The sequence below is a fragment of the Liolophura sinensis genome, chromosome 7, assembly GCF_032854445.1.
Source record: "Liolophura sinensis isolate JHLJ2023 chromosome 7, CUHK_Ljap_v2, whole genome shotgun sequence".
NCBI lineage: Eukaryota > Metazoa > Mollusca > Polyplacophora > Chitonida > Chitonidae > Liolophura > Liolophura sinensis.
Genome location: NC_088301.1, coordinates 992,894 through 1,015,719, shown reverse-complemented (window position 1 = coordinate 1,015,719; position 22,826 = coordinate 992,894). Strand labels below are relative to the sequence as shown.

Below are 22,826 nucleotides of genomic sequence, written 5' to 3'. Positions count from 1 at the left end.
ACGAATATCTTCAGAGATAATAAGAAACCAACAGATCAACCGACAAATGACCCATATGCGGCTTCATGATTACTCACGTCTCACATGAATGGTACATCTCTCCTCGCGTTGATGGTTCATGGTTTAATCACTCCAAACGATTTAAAATGATAAATTAATGGTTATGGCTTAACACCACTCGTTCTAGGTTTTAAGTGGATTGTATAATATTGCCCATTATATGTCATCGATCTATCAATAACTGGAAACTTATGCTGATTTGTCTGCATGCGCCTTTAAGTCTCTATGTTTATCAGTTAGTCTTTTATAATATAATTACAGACGTACAGCATATAGAGTAAAACCAAAGCATCGACAACAATGTGATAGCTGGCAAGTGGTCACACATAATCGGTGAAATACGGGCTCTTGTCAGTTTACCTCAGTCAGGGTTTTATTCTAACTGTTCAAGTAAATGCATAAACAGTAGCAACCTACACGTCCCCTAGCACCATTGTTCAAGAAGAATTATTTAAAAACAAATGCAGTGATATTAATTGCAATTTATTAGACGTCACTGGTCTAGAATTACTGAAAATGCTGTGTTGTCATCACATTTAACATTCAATCACATTAAAACAATGCGAATGGACCGGGCCTTGGGGATGCTTAGTCCACCAGCAACATCCTAGTTTACGCAGGAGTACAATATAATTAAAGACATGCAGCATAGAGAGTAGAAGACCAGAGCAGCGACGACAGTGTGACATCTGGCAAACGGTAACACGCAACCGGTGAAATAAGGCCTCTTGCCAATTTACCTCAGTCAGGGTTTGATTATGTTATAAGACTGACCACTGTCAAATGCTCTTGAGTAAAACACCAATGAAATATATCAGTAAATTTATCAATAAATGGATCACAAACTCATTGTGAGTTAACGCATGTAACTTAGGGTGGTATAGGCTGAGGATGTGAATTTCTGACACTGCGGTTATAATCCAGCTTTGTTAAGGCTAATTGTTTTACTGTTTCAGGTTCTATGGCCACAGACCTAAAGGCAAACTCACTACTTAACATCACGTGGCATTTGGCGTACCCTCATCAGGTCAGTCAGTCAGTCAGTCAGTCAGTCATCATCCTCATCCTCATCCTCATCCTCATCATCATCACAACCACCACCACCACCATCATCATCATCATCATCATCATCGTCGTCGTCGTCGTCGTCGTCGTCACCATCATCGTCGTCATCATCATCATCATCATCATCATCATCATCATCATCATCATCACATCACACTCATCATCATCATCACTATCACCATCATCACCATCACCACCATGACCATCATCGTCGTCGTCACCATCATCATCATCACCACCACCACCATCATCATCATAATCATCACCATCATCTCAGTCTCATTAATATTAATATAATAACTGTCGTTTAACCAGGAATTCCTTTATATCGCCATGGAGCTTCCGGTACATTTCCCCGCCACATTCTGCCAATGTATATCGAGCAGCGGACAGACAAATTACCGACTATCAGAGTATTTATTTCATGGATTCTGTTTTACATACAGTTTCATGTATATACTTACATTCTTGCAAACCATAAACCTAACAGAACTGCGTTAGTTTCTTGTGGTTGTATTGGTGAAGCCTCTCACTAATGCCGCCGGTGTGAATTCAAGACCTGCTCCTGCACGGGAAGGTTTTTCAACAACCCCCGGATGGTCGTGGGTTTCCCAGGGGTTCTGTCGGTTTCCTCCCACCATAATAATAGCCATCGTGCAGGTGAAATATTCTTAAGTATGGCGCAAATCGCCAATCAAATCAATTAATTGTACTGGTAAACGGACACTCGAAAACTCTCAAAATACATATATCATTCATACATAGTTATTGATGTCCCATATATTCGGATTCTCGTTTTTAAACTCACTGATTCTCACTGTATGCATAGAACCCTGAAGCAAATGTGTCTCTATTAAATATTTTAGTTGTCATGATATGGCTAAAATATTGCCGAGTCAGTTCACTATCTTCGTCTTCTGACTTCATTTTGGTAACAAAAGAGGTTTATCAAAAAAAGTTTTATTTTGAAGTCATTTATTTAGGGAAAAATTAATTAGCGATCCGCCTGTAGTATATAACCTTCATGTAAAACCTTGGTTATGCATGAACACCGGTTTGTTTGTGCATATGATTTATTTTAAAATGCTCTTAAATTGGATGTTATAAAAAGTCGACACAGTTTGTCTTTGATGATTTCGTCCGTGTAATTTTATTTCTTTCAAGTTTATTTAACCTTTTCGTAAAAAAAAATGTACATGCGTTTTAATTTTTTTTGGCATATTATTGAATTGCCATGAATGGAATGCCCTTTACCATTCACGAGGACAAGAGTTATTTCTAACATTCAGGCTTTTATTGATTCAGGGTTGTCGGTTAAGCGAATACAACCGTTGACGTAATCAGTAACTCGACCAATCACCGTTAACCGGGAAGTACAATATTTTTTGGCTTGACAAACAGAAGATCATGTGACAGTAAAGAAAAAGTACACGTGAAACTTAGATGCCCTGAAACGTAACAGGTCGTTGAGTTCACCTCAGCTAACGATAATGCTGTGAACCATTATATATGCTCTGTGTACAAGTAACGCCAAGTCTTGCATTCTGTACGCAATTCTACTGTACCTACAGTACGCTATACCACGACGATACTTTACGGCTTCACGTGGTACCAAGACGACGTGAAGCTGTTGTACAGTATACGCAAGACCAACACGGTACACGTACATTTCAACACATATAAGTTTCAGGAATTAGATTGTCTCTGCAACAATAGAAACTAATCGACACTAAGCACATGTGGTATCTTACAGCAAGCACGTGTTGTATTTTACAGCAGGCACGGGCTGTATTTTACAGGAAGCACGTGTTGTATTTTACAGGAAGCTAATGTTGTATTTTACAGGAAGCACGTGTGGTCTTTTGCAGTAAGCATGTGTTGTATTTTGAGGAAGGCGCAGGTGGTATTTTGTACCTATATCATATGTGGTATTAATAGAAACCTTTGCCTGCAACCACGTTCTGAGGTGCAGTAAACAACCTGCACTTCTTGATAACGTTATTGTCAAATATGTGTGTTCCATGGTGGAGTGTGTATGTATGTATGTGGACTTGGGGTTTAACGTCGTACTTAACAGAGTGTGTAGATTGAGCTAGCAGGAAAACGATAAATTGTGATATAAAGCAGTTGGTTCCAATAGCTACAGAAAAGATACCCATGGAAGTCTTTGCAGTTGATCGTCGAAAGGAACATCGGATTTTAGTCTAGGAAAGGATTTGTTAAGGGTGAACGTATGAGAGTCGTAGATATGTAGGTTTTGTGCGATTTACAATAGCGCCTTCATAGATTAACGAATATCTACGACAAGATCTATCACAAGTCATAAAAGAACTTTCTATTAAACTGTGTTTGGCCGACTTGTGTTTGTGAGAGAGCTACCTGGTATAAAAAAAGTACCTGGGGCTGACTGTTTGCCACTCACCGTATCCGATCGAAAACTCGCCAATACGTTAATGGCCCATATTTCAGCGGGAACTAAGCTTGACGCTAACTGGTGTGGTTGCAGTGAATAGCTTAACACATGCGCACAGAGCATTGTCGATTTCTGAACTGGCATAAATCTCTGGTGCTCTATCAATAGAAAGGCCAGGTATGTATAGGTTGATCGTTCATAGCTGAGTGGGTTTTGCTGCCAACGCATGACACAGCGGAATTTCCTTGACTCAACACGCCCGTCCCCATGCACCGTCACATTTGCCCTTTATTGTTAGGGTAAGTTTTTCATTCAGGTTAGAGGAGCAGTCGGGGTGAACCATCAGCAAGTGTATGTGTCAGCATGGGCGAAAACCTGTACTTAACCTATTCATTACAAATCATCTCCTCACAAATGTATGAGACTCCTATGTAAAACCTTAAGAAAATATGACGACAAGAAAAGAAAATGCCTTTCAATGCATCTACCCCGCCATCATCACATAACATGTACATATCCAAGCCACTTGCCGAAGAAGGTCGCAATTAAAGAGTTTGAGGCAGTCGATCAATCAGTTGAGGTAACCAAACGTCTCGCTGAGTTATGTTTAGGGTGGTTTTCACTTGTTTTCTACTTTGTTTCTTTTAAAGGCCGATTAATTAGTTTTAGCTATCTGTTTGGACTGTTAAGTGCTGCTAAGGTTTATTTGACCTTCTTAACGTGGCAGAGGTTGCGTTTTGGGCTAATGTGACCCGATATCCATCCTGAATTGCGTGTGACATTAACATCTTCATGACCGAGGTCCCAGGCACGCCCATCACCGGCTCTTGTTCAATGTAGAACTCTACATGTAACTTCATTTAAACCTGTGCTTCTGTGTTTACCTGGATGTGTTAAATATCATTTGAAGAACCGAATGTCTGTCCGAATGTTTCAGGCGCGTAATATAACACATTATGTCATTTTATTCAATCATACTCATTGTTTGTTTGTGAATGAATATAGTGCTACCTCACTGGAACATCCAGCCGCTCACACTATGTCTCCAACCGCTCACAGTATATCTCCAGCCGCACACTGTATGTCTGTCCGAATGTCTGTCCGAATGTTTCAGGCGCGTAATATAACACATTATGTCATTTTATTCAATCATACTCATTGTTTGTTTGTGAATGAATATAGTGCTACCTCACTGGAACATCCAGCCGCTCACACTATGTCTCCAACCGCTCACAGTATATCTCCAGCCGCACACTGTATATCTGTCCGAATGTCTGTCCGAATGTTTCAGGCGCGTAATATAACACATTATGTCATTTCACTCAATCATACTCATTGTTTGTTTGTGAATGAATATAGTGCTACCTCACTGGAACATCCAGCCGCTCACACTATGTCTCCAACCGCTCACAGTATATCTCCGGCCGCACACTGTATATCTCGAACGTCTCACAGTATATCCTTAAACTAATCACATTATCCCCAAAGTCTTACAATATACATCTCTACCGCTCACATTATACACACTAGTATTATATCCCATAATCGTTGACATATTTTCCAACCGCTCATATTATATCCCTTAACCGCTCACAGTATATATCCCCCAAACCGCTCACAGAATATGTCCTCCATCCGCTCACAGTATATGTCCTGTAACCGCTCACATTATATATCCCCCAACCGCGCCCTGTATATATCCCTCAACTGCTCACAGTATATATCCCCCAAACCGCTCACAGTATATGTCCTCCATCCGCTCACTGTTTATGTCCTGTAACCGCTCACAGTATATGTCCTCCATCCGCTCACATTATATGTCCCCCAACCGCTCATATTATATGTTCCCCAACCGCTCACAGAATATCCTTCAAGAGCTCAAATTGTATTACCCAACTGATCACAAAATATACCCTGTTGCTCACAACATATCCCTAATCGCTCACACTATATCCCCTGACCGTTCACCGCTGTACCCCCAACCATTCATGGTATATCAGCCAAACGTTCAAAGTATATTATCCAATCACCCTTGTGTATATATATGTCCCCTTTGCACGATTATACTAATTTTATACTAAGTTTTAGCTGTCCGCTCTTATCACGTGGCCATCCAAGTCCCTCTCCGGGAACACCCCGGAACATACGTGCATTATATGTGTTATACATGCACTGGGAAACATCGGTGCTGCGAGTTGTTACATCGGTGTTGCAAGCTATTACATATTTTTCTAGTTACCTGCTACCTAGTCTCCAGATGCTAACATCGTTCATTTTGACAAAACCTTTATAATTTCCAGATTTCCATTCATGCAACCTCTGTACCTGAACAGTTAAACATCACAGGTGGTGAATAATGTACAACTGGGGAAAATTGCCTTTTTAATTTGAAACCTGAATGTACACAATAATCAAGTGCGTATTGAGAAAATCTGTGTTTTGCCAGTTCACAAAGGGTGCATCCAGTAAAACTTCGGCACCGGTAGATCCAGGATCAATCCTTGATCGAGTCACACTTAAGACTTTAAAAGAGGAAGTTGTAACTTCCTCGCTTGGCGTTCAGCATGAAGGGGATAGTACAACGGCTGGTTGACCCGTATCAGTATAATGGCTCGGGCGGGGCGGCTTGCTTGCCTTCGGTAAGTCGTCTCAGTGAAGCAGCACTAAATAAAAGCGCGGTGGAAATCCGTCCCGCAACAAGGAGACACATTACACGTACATGCACCCTAATGATTCCTTCGTCGTCATATGACTGAAAAATTGTTGAGTACGACGTTAAACCCCAAGCACTCACTCACTCACTCCAGTAAAACATCCAGTTAAATTAAGGTGTGTTGCATTTTGACGTGAATAAGACTTTTACAAAAGCCTGTATATCACTGTTTTGTTAGTCAGATGTGGTGGATCTACGATCAAGGCTCCTAAGAAAATGCTTATATTATCTCGGGTAATGTTTGTTTATGTGGTAGATATAGTTTTATTACTGACGCTGAATGCACGTTATGAAGAGTCACTGGACTGTGCATGTAGATATACCTGTATGTACAGGTCGCTGTTTATGGTCGCCAGACAGAGGGTTAGAGAGTATGGAAGCCTCTACCAAGCATCTGTGAGGTACAAAATAAAAAGTAGTAGTATGACGAAGCGGAAACGTAGCCCCACGACTGGAGGCTAAAGCGAAAAATACCTGGCGAATGCTTTCATTCATGTAGAACATTCATGTAGAACATTCATGTAGAACATTCATGTAGAACAAATGAAGATGTAACTCTAAATACTTGTGCTTAATTCTGTAAGAGGGCTTGGAAATTGGGGTCACGTGACCACCCTTTCGTGTCTAAAACAAAATAGCCGCCCAGTGTTAAAACATTGGAGAAAAGGTCACATTTTGCCACTGCGCTAGCGACCAGTAAGTTGTACAAAATAACGTCAAGACAGTTCTGCAGAAATACTCAGACTATCTGAAAAGCTGAAAATTATACAAATTCAACGCTAACAGCGATTCAAAAATAGGCATTTTCCTATGCAATAACGTTGGGAGGGCCGTTTTCTTCACCCACGCCGTTTTTTACTAAGGCGATCACGTGGTCTCTAGCGTCCTATCCGTCTTACAGAATGTGAGAAACAGGTTCTTGGTGTCCTCCAGCCACTTCCTGTCCATACCCAGAGAATTTAATGTACCGGAAAAAAGACACGGGTCATGTGCATCCAACCCGGAAAGAGTTTGCGTCTTCTGCCATATAACCCCTGTCTAGTATGTCTGTATGTATGTATGTATGTAGGCCCCTATGTGTGTGTGTGTGTATTGCATTTTTGGGGTGGTATCACCATTATCACTTGGAATCCCCCCCCCCCCCCCCCATTTTAAAGTGACTTTGCTCCAGGTGCTCTCTATGCAGTACTTTGACCGACTTAACGTCATAAAAAACAGTCTATATAATTAATTATCTTTGACAACGTGCGTCATCAGCTCACTGCTTGATTAATAATTTCCGGTATGGATTGTCGTACACGCAGAATTATTTTTCAGCTATAACAATTCTCAGAAAATCTGCACTCTGTATCTTAGGTGCGTAAAGTATAGTAGTCTGATTATCATATAAGCTTCTATGTTTACAGAACGTCTGTATTAGAGTGTACGTAAAATCCCACTTATGTTTACCTCAAATGGAAGATAACAGAAAACAGGGTTTAAAATAGTTTATCACATATGTATGCACAGAAAAATAACTATTTTCGAATTGTGTTTCCAAAAGGCCACCATCTTTTATGCTAATCCAAATGCTTTTTATGGAGCAGCAAAAATTGCAATCAAAGAAATGAAAGCTTTTTTTTTGCATGACACTTTGAATGGCCTTGACTTTGTCAAATACACGTAGGTTATGTTCACCCAACAAGAGCAAACTTGAAGTAGAGTCAGTAAGTTGTGTGGTGTTGAGTAGTCTGGCCGGGTTCCTCAACTTCGTACAAAAATTATTTTTCAACAACACTCACCACCATCCGACATTGTTGAATCGGAAATGTGCATGTGTATTTTTTGTCAACAAGTTGAGTCAAGTTGAGTAAAAGTAGACAATCAGCGGGCGTGTAGAAATAACGTGACTCTCTTAAGGCACGTTACCTGGGCAAAATGGCGGCACCAAAGGCGAAAGAGAAAAACAACTCCACATCACCTGTTCCACTGTGCCCAGTAATTACCGACACAACTCCACATCACCTGTTCCATTGTGCCCCTAATTACCGGCACAGCTCCACATCTCCTGTTCCGTTGTGCCCGGCAATTACCGGCACAACTCCACATCACCTGTTCCACTGTGCCCAGTAATTACCGACACAACTCCACATCACCTGTTCCACTGTGCCCCGTAATTACCGGCACAGCTCCACATCACCTGTTCCGTTGTGCCCGGCAATTACCGGCACAACTCCACATCACCTGTTCCACTGTGCCCCGTAATTACCGGCACAACTCCACATCACCTGTTCCATTGTGCCCGGTAATTACCACACTACTCCATATCACCGGTCCCATTGTGCCCGGTAATAACCGGCACAACTCCACATCACCTGTTCCACTGTGCCCCGTAATTACCGGCACAGCTCCACATCACCTGTTCCGTTGTGCCCGGCAATTACCGGCACAACTCCACATCACCTGTTCCACTGTGCCCCGTAATTACCGGCACAACTCCACATCACCTGTTCCATTGTGCCCGGTAATTACCACACTACTCCATATCACCTGTCTCATTGTGCCCGGTAATAACCGGCACAACTCCACATCAACTATACGCTATTAACTTTCATTTGTATGACAGGAACATAATTAAACTCACAGTGATGAGGTGCATTGGGTTTTTCCTTCACTTTTGACTTCCGTTTTATGGAATTTCAGGTTTATATTTGGAATAAGTTTGTCAACCCTTTTACAGAAAAGACAACACCAGACCAAATGATTATATACGCATCAATAAAATATCACACAGAAAGTTTAGAAAGCATAACTTTTTTGTGATATTGCACAACCGAGATATCGCTGTTCAAATTAAATAAAATTGAGCACCTTGAGACAATCGAAAGCGCCCTTCATGTAATAAGTTTTAGCGAACCAGGCGTTTCTATAACCCGCGGCGCACTTGTTCCCGCTCATATCACCCGAACCCTGCTTTGCCTTTTGACAATATGCATGTGGGGTACGAGTGCCGTGATATCGTGTTTCCGGTTGTTTTAACATGGCTCACCTCATGACCGTGTAAGAATTAACGTGATTTATAGCGTTAGCCAGCCTGTCAGAAAAATGTTGGTAACCGTTTAGGTCTGTTTTCACCCCCATACCTAAATAAATCAGGTTACGTTTTGACACCTTTTCAGTCATCTACAGTGCTGCTTCAGTTAAAGCTATGCTGTGGGTGACACTCGATTTCTAAAGTTGAGTTTATCTACGGACACTTGACTGACCAGCCCCTGCGTACAGCGTGATAGTACAGATATAGGGTACGATAAAATCTAATAGTATTACAGTGAGGCTGCACTTGGCTATATCCTTTGATGTAAGTGGAACTGTCAAACAGAACGAAGACAAGGACTAAGCTATCCATTTTACCTGATTCTGAGAGTTCTGATCATCCTAGAAGGATATTTTAAAGTTTGTTTAGATTGTAGGATAACATTCTATTTATAAAACGTTAGGCTATAAGCGCAAAAATTATTTATTTATTTATTTGATTGGTGTTTTACGCCGAATATTTATCTTATATGGCGGCGGCCAGCATTATGGCGGGAGGAAACCGGGCAGAGCCCGGGGGAAACCCACAACCATCCACAGGTTGCTGGCAGACCTTCCCACGTACGGCCGGAGGAAGTCAGCATTAGCTGGACTTGAACTCACAGCGACCGCATTGAAAATTAACACTGTGTATGAAATTAATGTCTGTCTCTGAAACTCATGTCTCTGAAACTCAAGCTGCTGACACTGACTGTTGTGACAGTAATACATCAATGGTGACCATTCTCCCCCCTCTTCCCATGACCAGACCACCTCCACCGCTTCCCTCTCCCCATGTCACGCTCAAGTGTTGGTCAGGAGATAAACTGAACAACTAACGTGTACTCCGAACACAAAATAATACAAAACAAAACAAAAAACAAAAAAACTGCGCGTTAAGATTACAGCCAGCGTTTCTAATTAAGCTTTTTAGCAGTGGTAAGATCACTCCAACGGAGACGTTAAGCACATTGTGCACTTTTGAAAAGCAGTTTTGAATTCTTCTGTTGCTAATTGCATGAAAACTATACGCCACAACGAAAATATGATCGCAGGCTCGCAATCCTAAGGTGAAAGTGTCTAGACAACGTGTAAATCTTGATGTTTTAAACAGTTTTTCGAGTTGAAGAAGGAGAAAACAAAAAAATTATATAAATTTCAGATGAAAGCGTGCAAAAAGTTGTTGTAAATATGGTCTTCAATATTTTTTTCGATTTTTCTGTAAAGAGAAAAAGATATTTTGGTTATTTGAGGCCACCTCTTTGTACATTTTGTCTTTGTTTTATAATGTTATAGATAATGTTGTAGCATATGTTTAATAAATATATTGGCACTAGAATTTGGTATTTTCAGCTAAATGATGTGTTCAGCCTGGATTTTGATCATATTCATATTTTTAATATAATCATAAATATAACCATAATCCAGATTAAAGGCATGCGTTTGGATAGAAACAGCAAATTTACATTCAAATAAATTTATTATAAATGCATCAGATCCTTATTTAGAACATTATCAAGCAAAGACGATATAAATCAAATTGTGGTCCCAAACACCCACCATAAAAAATATTTTCAAATACCATTTTTTCCTAGAAGAAAAAATAAAAAATCTCAAGGACCATATTTGCAAATAAGGTTTCAAGCTCTTTCATCCACTTTTGGCATGTCTTTTATGTTTTCTTCTCCTTTCACATATTTTTTGAGATTTTCATCGTTCAGCCAAAATTAATTCGGTACTGGCCATGTGATCTTGACTACTCATGCACTGGCCATGTGATCGTGATAACTTATGCACTGGCCCTGTGATTGTGACTACTTATGCACCGGCCATATGATCGTGACTACTGATGTACTGGCAATGTGATCGTGACTACTTATACACTAGTCATGTGGTCGTGAGTACGTTTGCACTGAACAAGTGATCGTGATAACTTATGCACTGACCATGTGGTCGTGACTACTTATACACTGGCCATGTGATCGTGAGTACTTATGGACCGGGCATGTGATCGTGATAACTTATGCACTGGCCCTGTGATTGTGACTACTTATGCACTGGCCATATGATCGTGAGTACGCATGCACTGGTCATGTGATCGTGATAACTTATGCACTGACCATGTGGTCGTGACTACTTATGCACTGGCCATGTGATCGTGAGTACTTATGGACCGGGCATGTGATCGTGACTACTTATGCACTGGCCATGTGATGGTGACTACTTATGCACTGGTCATGTGATCGTGACTACTTATACACTGGCCATGTGATGGTGACTACTTATGCACTGGTCATGTGATCGTGATAACTTATGCACTGGCCATGTGATCGTGAGTACGCATGCACTGGTCATGTGGTCGTGAGTACGTATGCACTGAACAAGTGATCGTGATAACTTATGCACTGACCATGTGGTCGTGACTACTTATGCACTGGCCATGTGATCGTGAGTACTTATGGACCGGGCATGTGATCATGACTACTTATGCACTGGCCATATGATCGTGAGTACGCATGCACTGGTCATGTGATCGTGATAACTTATGCACTGACCATGTGGTCGTGACTACTTATGCACTGGCCATATGATCGTGAGTACTTGTGCACCGGCCATGTGATTGTGACTACTGATGTACTGGCCATGTGATCTTGGCTACTTATGCACTGAACATGTGATCGTGACTGCTTATACATCTGCCATGTGATATTGACAACTTATGCACCGGCCATGTGATCGTGACTACCTGTGCACTGAGCATGTGATCGTGAGTACTTGTGCACCGTTCATGTCATTCACACTATCATCATGGAAGTATACATAACATCATAGAATTATGACATTAAAAGACATTGCTAAACTGCTACAGACACCGGTGAAGTAATGATCAACTCGGTGTTAAAAATACATACACAAATTATGCAAATAATGAACTAATGTTGAAAGCGACGTTGAGCCACAAAGATGTTTTCTTATTTTTTCTCAAACAATTGAGAAAAGCGAACACGCGCTGGTTTTGTTCCTTGAAATATCACACTCCCGTTACAGCAATGATAATGGCCACATATATAATTGTATTTTTATCTCCAGTTTGTAGCTTCTGGTATTTTTGCACATAGAGTACATGTATATACGGAACTTTGAGGACTAAATACCACAGGTTCCTATAAGATACCTAAATCCTATAAGATGCATAAATACTGCATGACTTTACAGAGTGTGAGCCAGACTGATAAACGACTGTCAATTTATTTGTGTTACAGGGTGGTTATAGGCTGGAAATACTCGGTAAAGATGTAAACCTGACAATTTATTTGTGTTACAGGGTGGTTATAGGCTGGAAATACTCGGTGAAGATGAGAACTTGACAGCAGTTATTAGACTGGCACCTCGGACCGGAGAGTTTGACGACGCTGATACCACGTAATACTTTGTAGTTTATATGACCATTTCTTATACTAGTAATATTTATATTACTATCACTCCGTTGTATCCCTTTTCTGGTAGAGCATTCAATATCAGGTAGGCTTTCACGGATGTCGTGGACAGGTAGGATTATATGTGACTGCAGACTCCGTGATTCAGATTGTCGTGAGATCGTGGCATAGATAAAATGGTTCTTACACTTTACAAAAAAACCACGGGACCACTTGCGAGAATTCCACTTAACCTGACGACCACATAACTGCTATGGCAGCAGTTGCTGACCTCTGACCGAGCCCCGACCGAACCCCGACCGAGCCCTGGCCGAGTTCTGACCGAGCCCTGACCGAACTCTAACCGAGCACTTGCCGAGCCATGTATTTAGATGTTTCAATCGTGGCCACTCTGAAAACCCACTTAAGCCTTATGGCAGAGTATTTCGCTGAAGTCTGGAGGAAACCGGGTAGAGCCAGAGAACACCACGATGTAGATGCCGAACATAGCCGCATCCGAACCCTCGCTCTATGTGACCAAAGATGTCTGTCAAGTGATCTCACTGGTCATCGGCTGGTGACGGCAATCAAGCAAAGCACGTTAGACGGCTGAAGATCACCCGTTCAAGATGGCAAACCGGAAGTCAGCCCTCCAGTAGGCATAGTAACCATGAGTCCCGTTTAAGTTTAATACAGACATGTACTTTGACAAGTGGAACCAACTTCAGAAACCTTCGTTAGGTAGTCTGAGGCAGTTACTATTGTCTCAAATTTGTTTCAAAAAGCAACAATATTACTTCTGAACTCAGATTATGGGTAGAATTCACGAATTGAGAATTTAAAGGTGTATATTATTAGTATAATGTATTATTGGTTCAAACATTAATACAAGTTCAAATTTTGATACGTTTAATCTTTCCTCATAAACAAACAAACAAATAAATACATGAGGTGTTTCAATCAAGACTTCAAGCTGACATCGACCAACAGTTTTTGACGTATTTATACATGTTCTAAACCCATTCCCCTGAATAAACGCTGGATGGCTGCAACTGTAGCATCATTGACTACATTTTAAAAGACATTTTCATTTTTGTTTTAACAGAAGCCAATTTGAGGAAGTTCAGCTTCCCGACATCGAGTGTATGAACTGCTCTATCCGTCTGCTGAGACAAGCTTCAGAATGGGGTAGGAACTACAGTTTTTGGTCATGCGCAGATGTCAACATCAAGAAAAGTAAGGAGAACTCCTGTATTCCTGTCCGCAAGTATTCATGCACATAAATCTACATTATGAAAAACTTCATCATACTGTACTGAATAGAAACGGCTCACTATAATCGCAGAATACACCGAGCAGTTGTCACACGGCACTGTAAAGTTCTCACAAAGCTTTTGGTTTTTTATGGTTATCACTAAATTTATTTATTTATTTGATTGGCGTTTTACGCCGTACTCACGAATATTACACTTATACGACGGCGGCCAGCATTATGGCAGTGCCGGCAGAAACCCACGAACATCCGCAGATTGCTGCCAGACCTTCCCACTTACGGCCGAGAGGAAGCCAGCATGTGCTGGACTTGAACTCACATCCACAGCATTGGTGAAAGGCTCCTGGATCATTAAGCTGCGCTAGCGCACTAACCAACTGAGCCATGGAGGCCCCTTCATTACTAAATGACACTTTCCATTACATAGAAAAACTTCACCACAAGATACTGTTCGGTTACAACTCGGTATTGTTCTCCCCCACCCCCCACCCCCCCGCTAGTAAATGTACCACACATGCAGTTGGTACCGCAAAGTAGGAGCACGGTACTGCACTTTAAGCGTGCAGTATATACTGTGTGACCCCTGACTGTACTGTGCGGCTACTGCACGATACTGTGAGGCTGTGCACGGTACTGTACGGCTGCTGTACGATACTGTGAGGCTGTGCACGGTACTGTACGGCTGCTGTACGATACTGTGAGGCTGCTGCACGGCACTGTGCGGCTGCTACGCGATACTGTGTGGCCGCTGGACGGTACTAACAGGCTGCTACACGGCACAGTGAGGCTGCCGCACGGTACTGTGTGGCTGCTGCACGGTACTATGTGGCTGCTGCCCGGTACTATGTGGCTGCTGCACGGTACTATGTGGCTGCTGCACGGCACTGTGAGGCTGCTGCACGGCGCTGTGAGGCTGCTGCATGGCGCTGTGAGGGCTGCTGCATGGCACTGTGAGGCTGCTGCACGGCAATGTGTGACAGCTGCACGGCACTGTGAGGCTGCTGCACGGTACTATGTGGCTGCTGCATGGCACTGTGAGGCTGCTGCGCGGCAATGTGTGGCTGCTGCATGGCACTGTGAGGCTGCTGCATGGCACTGTGAGGCTGCTGCATGGCACTGTGAGGCTGCTGCATGGCGCTGTGAGGCTGCTGCACGGTACTATGTGGCTGCTGCACGGCACTGTGAGGCTGCTGCATGGCACTGTGAGGCTGCTGCATGGCACTGTGAGGCTGCTGCATGGCGCTGTGAGGCTGCTGCATGGCACTGTGAGGCTGCTGCATGGCGCTGTGAGGCTGCTGCATGGCACTGTGAGGCTGCTGCATGGCACTGTGAGGCTGCTGCATGGCGCTGTGAGGCTGCTGCATGGCACTGTGAGGCTGCTGCATGGCGCTGTGAAGCTGCTGCATGGCACTGTGAGGCTGCTGCATGGCACTGTGAGGCTGCTGCATGGCGCTGTGAGGCTGCTGCACGGCACTGTGAGGCTGCTGCATGGCACTGTGAGGCTGCTGCATGGCACTGTGAGGCTGCTGCATGGCACTGTGAGGCTGCTGCATGGCGCTGTGAGGCTGCTGCATGGCACTGTGAGGCTGCTGCATGGCACTGTGCGGCTGCTGCATGGCGCTGTGAGGCTGCTGCATGGCGCTGTGAGGCTGCTGCATGGCGCTGTGAGGCTGCTGCATGGGACTGTGAGGCTGCTGCGTGGCACTGTGAGGCTGCTGCATGGCGCTGTGAGGCTGCTGCATGGCACTGTGAGGCTGCTGCATGGCACTGTGAGGCTGCTGCATGGCACTGTGAGGCTGCTGCATGGCACTGTGAGGCTGCTGCATGGCACTGTGAGGCTGCTGCATGGCGCTGTGAGGCTGCTGCATGGCACTGTGAGGCTGCTGCATGGCACTGTGAGGCTGCTGCATGGCGCTGTGTGACAGCTGCACGGCATTGTGAGGCTGCTGTGCGGCAATGTGTGACTGCTGCACGGCACTGTGAGGCTGCTGGACAGCACTGTGTGACTACTGCACGGCAATGTGAGGCTGTCGCATGGCACTGTGTGACTGCTGCACGGTACTGTCTGGCGGTATTTATTTGGTGTTTTACGCCGTAATCAAGAATATTTCACTTATGCGACGGCGGCCAGTATTATGGAGGGAGGGAACCGGGCAGAGCCCGGAGGAAACCCACGACCATCCGCAGCTGTGCAGACAGACCTTCCGACTTACGGCCGGAGAGGAAGCCAGCATGAGCTGGACTCACAGCGACCGCATTGGTGAGAGACTCCTGGGTCATTACGCTGCGCTAGCGGGCTAACCAACTGAGCCACGCCCCCCCTCCCGTACTACATAGTTAATATCGTTCTCATCAAACAGCTATAACGCCTGGCGGACACTGTGCTTAAGTCACAAATGCTTCATAACCCTCCACGACCTCACCTCGATACAATGAATGAAAATAAAGTAAAATGGAATGTCTTTCGATAAATTTTTAAATAAAATGAATCACATTTAACTGGGTTTTTAAATTTTTTTCCAGCGGATTTCACTCAGGACTGTTCTGGCCATGGCCGGTTTGAAGGTGGAAAATGCATTTGCAACAGAACGTACGACGGGGATCGGTGTCAATTCAAAGGTACATAGATGAAGGACGTACGATGATTTATTGGATTTAATTGATGTTTTACGCCGTACTCAACAATATTTCACTTATACGACGGCGGCTAGCATCATGGTGGGAGGAAACCGGACAGTGTCCGGCGGAAACCGATGACCATCCTCAGGTTGCTGGCAGACCTTCCCACTTACGGCCGGAGAGGAAGCCAACATGAGCTGGACGTCGTGTTTGCTGTATGTCTGGATAGATGTGTGTCGTGTTTGTTGTATGTCTGGATAGCTGTGCGTCGTGTTTGCTGTATGCCTGGATAGCTGTGCGTCGTGTTTGCTGTATGCCTGGATAGTTGTGCGTCGTGTTTGCTGTATGTCTGGATAGCTGTGCGTCGTGTGTTTGCTGTATGTCTGGATAGTTGTGCGTCGTGTTTGCTGTATGTCTGGATAGTTGTGCGTCGTGTTTGCTGTATGTCTGGATAGTTGTGTGTCGTGTTTGCTGTATGTCTGGATAGTTGTGCATCGTGTTTGCTCTATGTGTGACTAGTTGTTCATCTTGTTTGTCTGGACACTTATACGTCGTGGTTGTCTTATGTTATTATTGCTTTAGGATTAATGTACGTTAAAGCTGCCATACGTCATTCCTGCTGTATGTAGTAATTTTCTAGCGCCATGATTGATGTGCGTTGTGGATGCTATACACCGTGACTGCTGTCCGTCGCAAATGCTTTTACGTCATGATTGCTGTCCTTTGCACTGGCTGTCACCCGCGATTGCTCTGCGTCCCGACTATTGTATGTTATAATTGCTACGTGTCGTTTTTCTTACGTTTTCAGACATCTGTTTGACCGACAGCGACTGCAGCAATGGAGGAGAATGTATTGACATTGATGCCACATCCTACCCCAAGAAAGTCTGCTATTGTCCCATCGGTTGGTTCGGTCAGACGTGCGAATTAAGTAAGTCTGCTATTTTCCTATATGGGCTAGTTTGGTCAGACGTGCGAATTAAGTAAGTGTGCTATTGTCCTATATGGGCTAGTTTGGTCAGATATGGGAATTAAGCTACTCTGCTATTGTCCTATATGGGCTAGTTTGGTCAGATATGTGAAATTAAGTAAGTTGTCTATTGTCCTATACGGGCTAGTTTGGTCAGGCGTGCGAATTAAGTAAGTCTGCTATTGTCCTATATGGGCTAGTTTGGTCAGACGTGCGAATTAAGTAAGTGTGCTGTTGTCCTATATGGGCTAGTTTGATCAGACATGGGAATTAAGCTACTCTGCTATTGTCCTATATGGGCTAGTTTGGTCAGACATGGGAATTAAGTCAGTCTGTTACTGTTCTCTTTGGGCTAGTTTGACCAGACGTGAATTAAGTAAGTTGGCTATTGTCCTATATGGGCTAGTTTGGTCAGACATGGGAATTAAGTAAGTTGGCTTTTGTCCTATATGGGCTAGTTTGGTCAGACATGGGAATTAAGTTAGTCTGTTACTATTCTCTTTGGGCTAGTTTGGTCAGACGTAAATTAAGTAAGTTGGCTATTGTCCTATATGGGCTAGTTTGGTCAGACATGGGAATTAAGTTAGTCTGTTACTATTCTCTTTGGGCTAGTTTGGTCAGACGTGAATTAAGTAAGTTGGCTATTGTCCTATATGGGCTAGTTTGGTCAGACAAGGGAATTAAGCAATGTTCGGAGTTTAAATTTTTTTTCACACTATCAAACACTAATTTTTACATATGACGAATTCCTCTGAACATTTGGTCATTTCTATAGAACTCTTTCAGTGGAAGCTTTAAGTCAGGAGTCGGAAGTTCTATTCCGGGTTCTTCGGTTTCCTTCACCCATAAACCTGACTACTGTCATGTAAGAGAAACATGGCTCCAAATGCCGATGAAATAAGTAAATCTATATGACTTCGCCATATTGTAAGATATGCCCTGACCCCTGAACTTATTTGGCTCCTTTTTCCTAAACATGAAGAGTTTTACTCAGTATGTCTGCCAAAAAAATCAGCATCGAATGAAATTGATTTTCAGCGAATGCACTTTTTCACAATGACTAATACGTTGGCTATGTGATGATACAGGACTTAATTATTATTTTAATGAAGAACCATTGTCTTACGGTTAAATCTGTGCAATAGTTGGCGATCACTACCAACCAATTAACACCATCATTAATCAATTATTTATTTCTTCTGTATAGAGTCAGCAATCACGGAGAAAGATGGAGACTTAAGTTCCTATATACGGACACCATGGAACAGAAAGGTGACCATGTATCATAAGATAATGGGGGTAAGCAAATTTATGTCAATCATTCATGCATTCATACTTGCATTCATTTATTCATTCATACATTCATCCATTCACACAATCATTCATTCTAACAATTATAGCAAGGAATTCCAAAATGTTGTCACATTCACAAATAATACATTCACAAAAATGTACAGTTCAGTTTGGTACGGAGTTTTAACTGTAGTGTACATTGTAATGAACGATTGTCTCCTCTGTGGTGTAACCGTACTACATATGTTAGCTCCTAAATAGTGTATTCTCAGAGCGGAAAGGTGTACTCTCTGCTTTGGACAAACTGTACCCGCAGCGGAACAAAGTGTACTTTTAGCTTCAAACAGAGTGTTCGCTCAGCTTAAAAGCATATGCACTCTCTGATTGGAACCGGGTTCAGTTACCGGTTTGGACGAACCCCAAAGCTAGCGACAAAAATCTTTATTGATTGGTTCAGATCCTTCATTGGTATTGGTCAACACACCCGATAAATGGGCAGCGTACCATGTCTGCGAGACCCAGGGTGAAACCATGTCTGCGAGACCCAGGGTGAAACCATGTCTGCGAGACCCAGGGTGAAACCATGTCTGCGAGACCCAGGGTAAAACCATGTCTGCGAGACCCAGGGTGAAACCATGTCTGCGAGACCCAGGGTGAAACCATGTCTGCGAGACCCAGGGTGAAACCATGTCTGCGAGACCCAGGGTGAAACCATGTCTGCGAGACCCAGGGTGAAACCATGTCTGGGAGACCCAGGGTGAAACCATGTCTGCGAGACCCAGGGTGAAACCATGTCTGCGAGACCCAGGGTGAAACCATGTCTGCGAGACCCAGGGTGAAACCATGTCTGCGAGACCCAGGGTGAAACCATGTCTGCGAGACCCAGGGTGAAACCATGTCTGCGAGACCCAGGGTGAAACCATGTCTGCGAGACCCCGGGTGAAACTATGTCATAGAAACTCGCAAAAGTATGGTACCAGAAAAGAGTATAACTTTGCAAAGGATACATGGAACGTTTGGTTTTTATTTCTTAATACGGAGTACATGATGTGACAAAAACACAGGAAAAATACAAAAAAAAAACTTGTCAGCTTTCTTCCAGAGGCGTAAAAATGACTTTAAACTAAAATTTTCCTGAGATCCACAAATTAAGTAGCCTGCTGCGGAGACGTCAACGGTGACAGCTGTCAAAACAACACCCTGAACCTCGGGGAGCTAAGCTGGTCTCACGTTCCCAGCATGATCATCGATGACCTCATTTCCGAATATATAACGGAAACTAGTTATTTATTTATTTGGATGGTGTTGTACGCCGTACTCAATAATATTTCACTTATATGACGGCGGTCAGAGTAAATGGTACGAGGAACCGGGCACAATCCTGGGGAAACCCACCACCATCCGCAGGTTGCTGATAGATCTCTCCTCGTACGGCCGGAGAGGAAGCCAGCATGAGCTCGACAGTAAGAGCATTTTTCAGAGGTTGCGAACGGAATATGTGTCTAAAATAGAGGAGTTCTTAAAAAATATAAAATATGCCTCAAAATTGAAAGTTTTTTTTCTACTTATCTTACTTCATTTTCGCTAAAACCATACTTTTCGTTTTGTAATACCTGTTCCTGTGTATGTAAGAGATCTTGGACGTCACGGAAATGGGAGCACTGTGTATTTATCGTGTGTAATTTAATAACAGCATGTCGAAGAATTTACTTATGTTTGCGATGATATAAATGCGATTGGTAATAAAGTACATGTAGTTCACTGGTTGTGATATTTGTATGACTTGCAGGATGAGATCGATTTCGTCATCAAGGCAAACACCGTTACATGGGTCGGGATTGGCTTCCGAGCAGGAGGTGAGGATTCCTCCCTTAAGTGATAGTTGTCTTCTCCGTCTAGCCGCTTGGTTCGTTCTCGCCACGTGAAAATTGTTGTCTGTCGTGGATTAAAGTGGATTCGCACTTTCGCAAGTTCGGCTGCCTTTGGCAATCGTGCCCCATCCCTTCCTCTGTTTTCCTCATCAGCCCAAATATATCAAGTACCTGGCGACATATGTAGCTTTCGTTAAGGATTTGCCGGGAAAAAACAAGCAGCACTCCAGTATGTTTACATCAAATATGAGAAATCGCCAACCTCACAAACTTTATTAAACAAACGGTTAACGTTGGCCGTATAAAATAGTATGGTTACTTTAATTTCAAATTCTATGACGACACTTTATTCCTAGTCAAATGACATCTGTCCATTTATGTATTTTGTCCGATAACAACCGTTATAACAACACGTGGATGTCGTGCTTTCAGGCACGACAAGAGCCTGTCAAAACTTTCCCGCATCAGCGGGTATGAAACCAGTGCCAGAAGGAGAGCCCGAAGGGGAACCAGAGGGGGAGCCCGAGGGGGAGCCCGAGGGGGAGCCCCATGCAGAACCTTTATCGGAGCCTGAAAGCGAACCGGAGGGTGAACCTGAAGGAGAACCTGAAGGTGAACCTGAGGGTGAGCCTGAAGCTGAACCTGTGGGTGGTAAGTAAAGTCTATATTGGTTATCTCCCCTGAGTGGGCAATGCGCTAATTTTTATCGTAGTTTCATTAAGTTGTCCATTTGTACTTTTTACTGTACTGCGCGCTTTCAACATGAAAACTACGACTGACCTTTAGCGACTTAGTCTCCAAAGAGTTTGGCGCACTTAAACGATCAAATTCTTGTCTCGTTGAGATGATTTATTGATTCAATTGGTGTTTTATGCCGTTTTCAAGAATATGTCACCTGTACGACCGCGCCCAGCGGTATGGTACCGCGAAAACCCGGGAAGATCCGGGAGAAGTATCTTTCACATTGTTGAGTAAAATACTATTCACTACAGTGTCAAACATGTGAATAAAAAAAATATACGTGTGTATACGGACAATGTCGTTCATATAGGGGTCCATGCCATGGACTGTACCGACCTGGTGATTGGCTCGGCCCGAGGCGATCTGGGCAGGGTGGCGGATTACTACACCAGGGATAGATCCACTCCCAGATACGACAGCTTCTTTGGGGGCACGGAATCCTTGGTGGGGGCAGCAGCCTACGAGGCAGGCGGAATCACTACCCTTCTGTTCAGAAAGAGGCTAAGAGGTGAGCAACCATGGCAATAGAACTGAACTAATTTATGATCCTAGAATTGAACTAAAGGGTTGTGGCCATAGAACTGAACTAAGTTATGGCCCTAGAACTGAACTAAGTTACGGTCCTAGAACTGAACTAAGTTATGGCCCTAGAACTGAACTAAGTAATGGCCCAAGAACTGAACTAAGTTACGGCCGTGAAACTGAACTAAGTTACCGTCCTAGAATTGAACTAAGTGGCCCTAGAAGTGAACTAAGTTATGGCCCTAGAACTGAACTGATTTATTTCTATTTACCGAGCATAACGGAAATAATTGCCTCTCAAAATAACTTCAAAAGAAGTATCAGACTTCTAGCTGTAATATTTATAGCAGTCAACTGATTTTAAATTTTGAAAACGTTATAGATCGATAGGCTTTATAGGTTTTACGAACTTCAAGACTTCTTGAAATGAAAAAGGCGATCGTGTTTTGCTTTTGAAAAGTTTCTCATGGCGTGTTTCATGTCAGATGTTATTTTCTTCTTTTTTCCCAGCCAATGAGAGCACGGACGTCAGTTTCACCGACAGTAACATGCACGTGATCTGGGCTATAGGTCAACTTCCTGGTGGCTACGTCCACATCCCGGAATCCGGCATTGAGAACGGAAACCATAGCGACCCGAATTTCTACCGTAAAGACGAGCTCAAATACCACGGGGATAGACCGCAGCGCGGATTTGGCTATCTCAACTTCTTCAGAGGTATGAACAGCCGGCTTGTGGGCGTGCGGCTTTGAGCGATCTCTATCAATTACTCGGACACGGGATCTTGGCTCTATCCCGGTCTCGGACGGGACTTTTTTA

General features: G+C 43.4%; 1 protein-coding gene across 1 annotated transcript in view; it reads left to right on the top strand.

Moving 5' to 3' along the window:
• LOC135471929 (uncharacterized) overlaps positions 1-22,826 on the top strand; it is a 53,061-nt gene that overhangs the window by 13,770 nt on the left and 16,465 nt on the right. The window contains exons 2-10 of the mRNA XM_064751370.1: positions 1,017-1,087; positions 12,628-13,954; positions 16,515-16,610; positions 17,419-17,541; positions 18,788-18,879; positions 20,663-20,729; positions 21,177-21,395; positions 21,796-21,993; positions 22,518-22,724. Of these exons, the coding sequence (XP_064607440.1) occupies positions 13,864-13,954; positions 16,515-16,610; positions 17,419-17,541; positions 18,788-18,879; positions 20,663-20,729; positions 21,177-21,395; positions 21,796-21,993; positions 22,518-22,724 (1,093 nt within the window). The 5' untranslated portion in view covers positions 1,017-1,087; positions 12,628-13,863. The remainder of the gene's footprint in view (positions 1-1,016; positions 1,088-12,627; positions 13,955-16,514; positions 16,611-17,418; positions 17,542-18,787; positions 18,880-20,662; positions 20,730-21,176; positions 21,396-21,795; positions 21,994-22,517; positions 22,725-22,826) is intronic.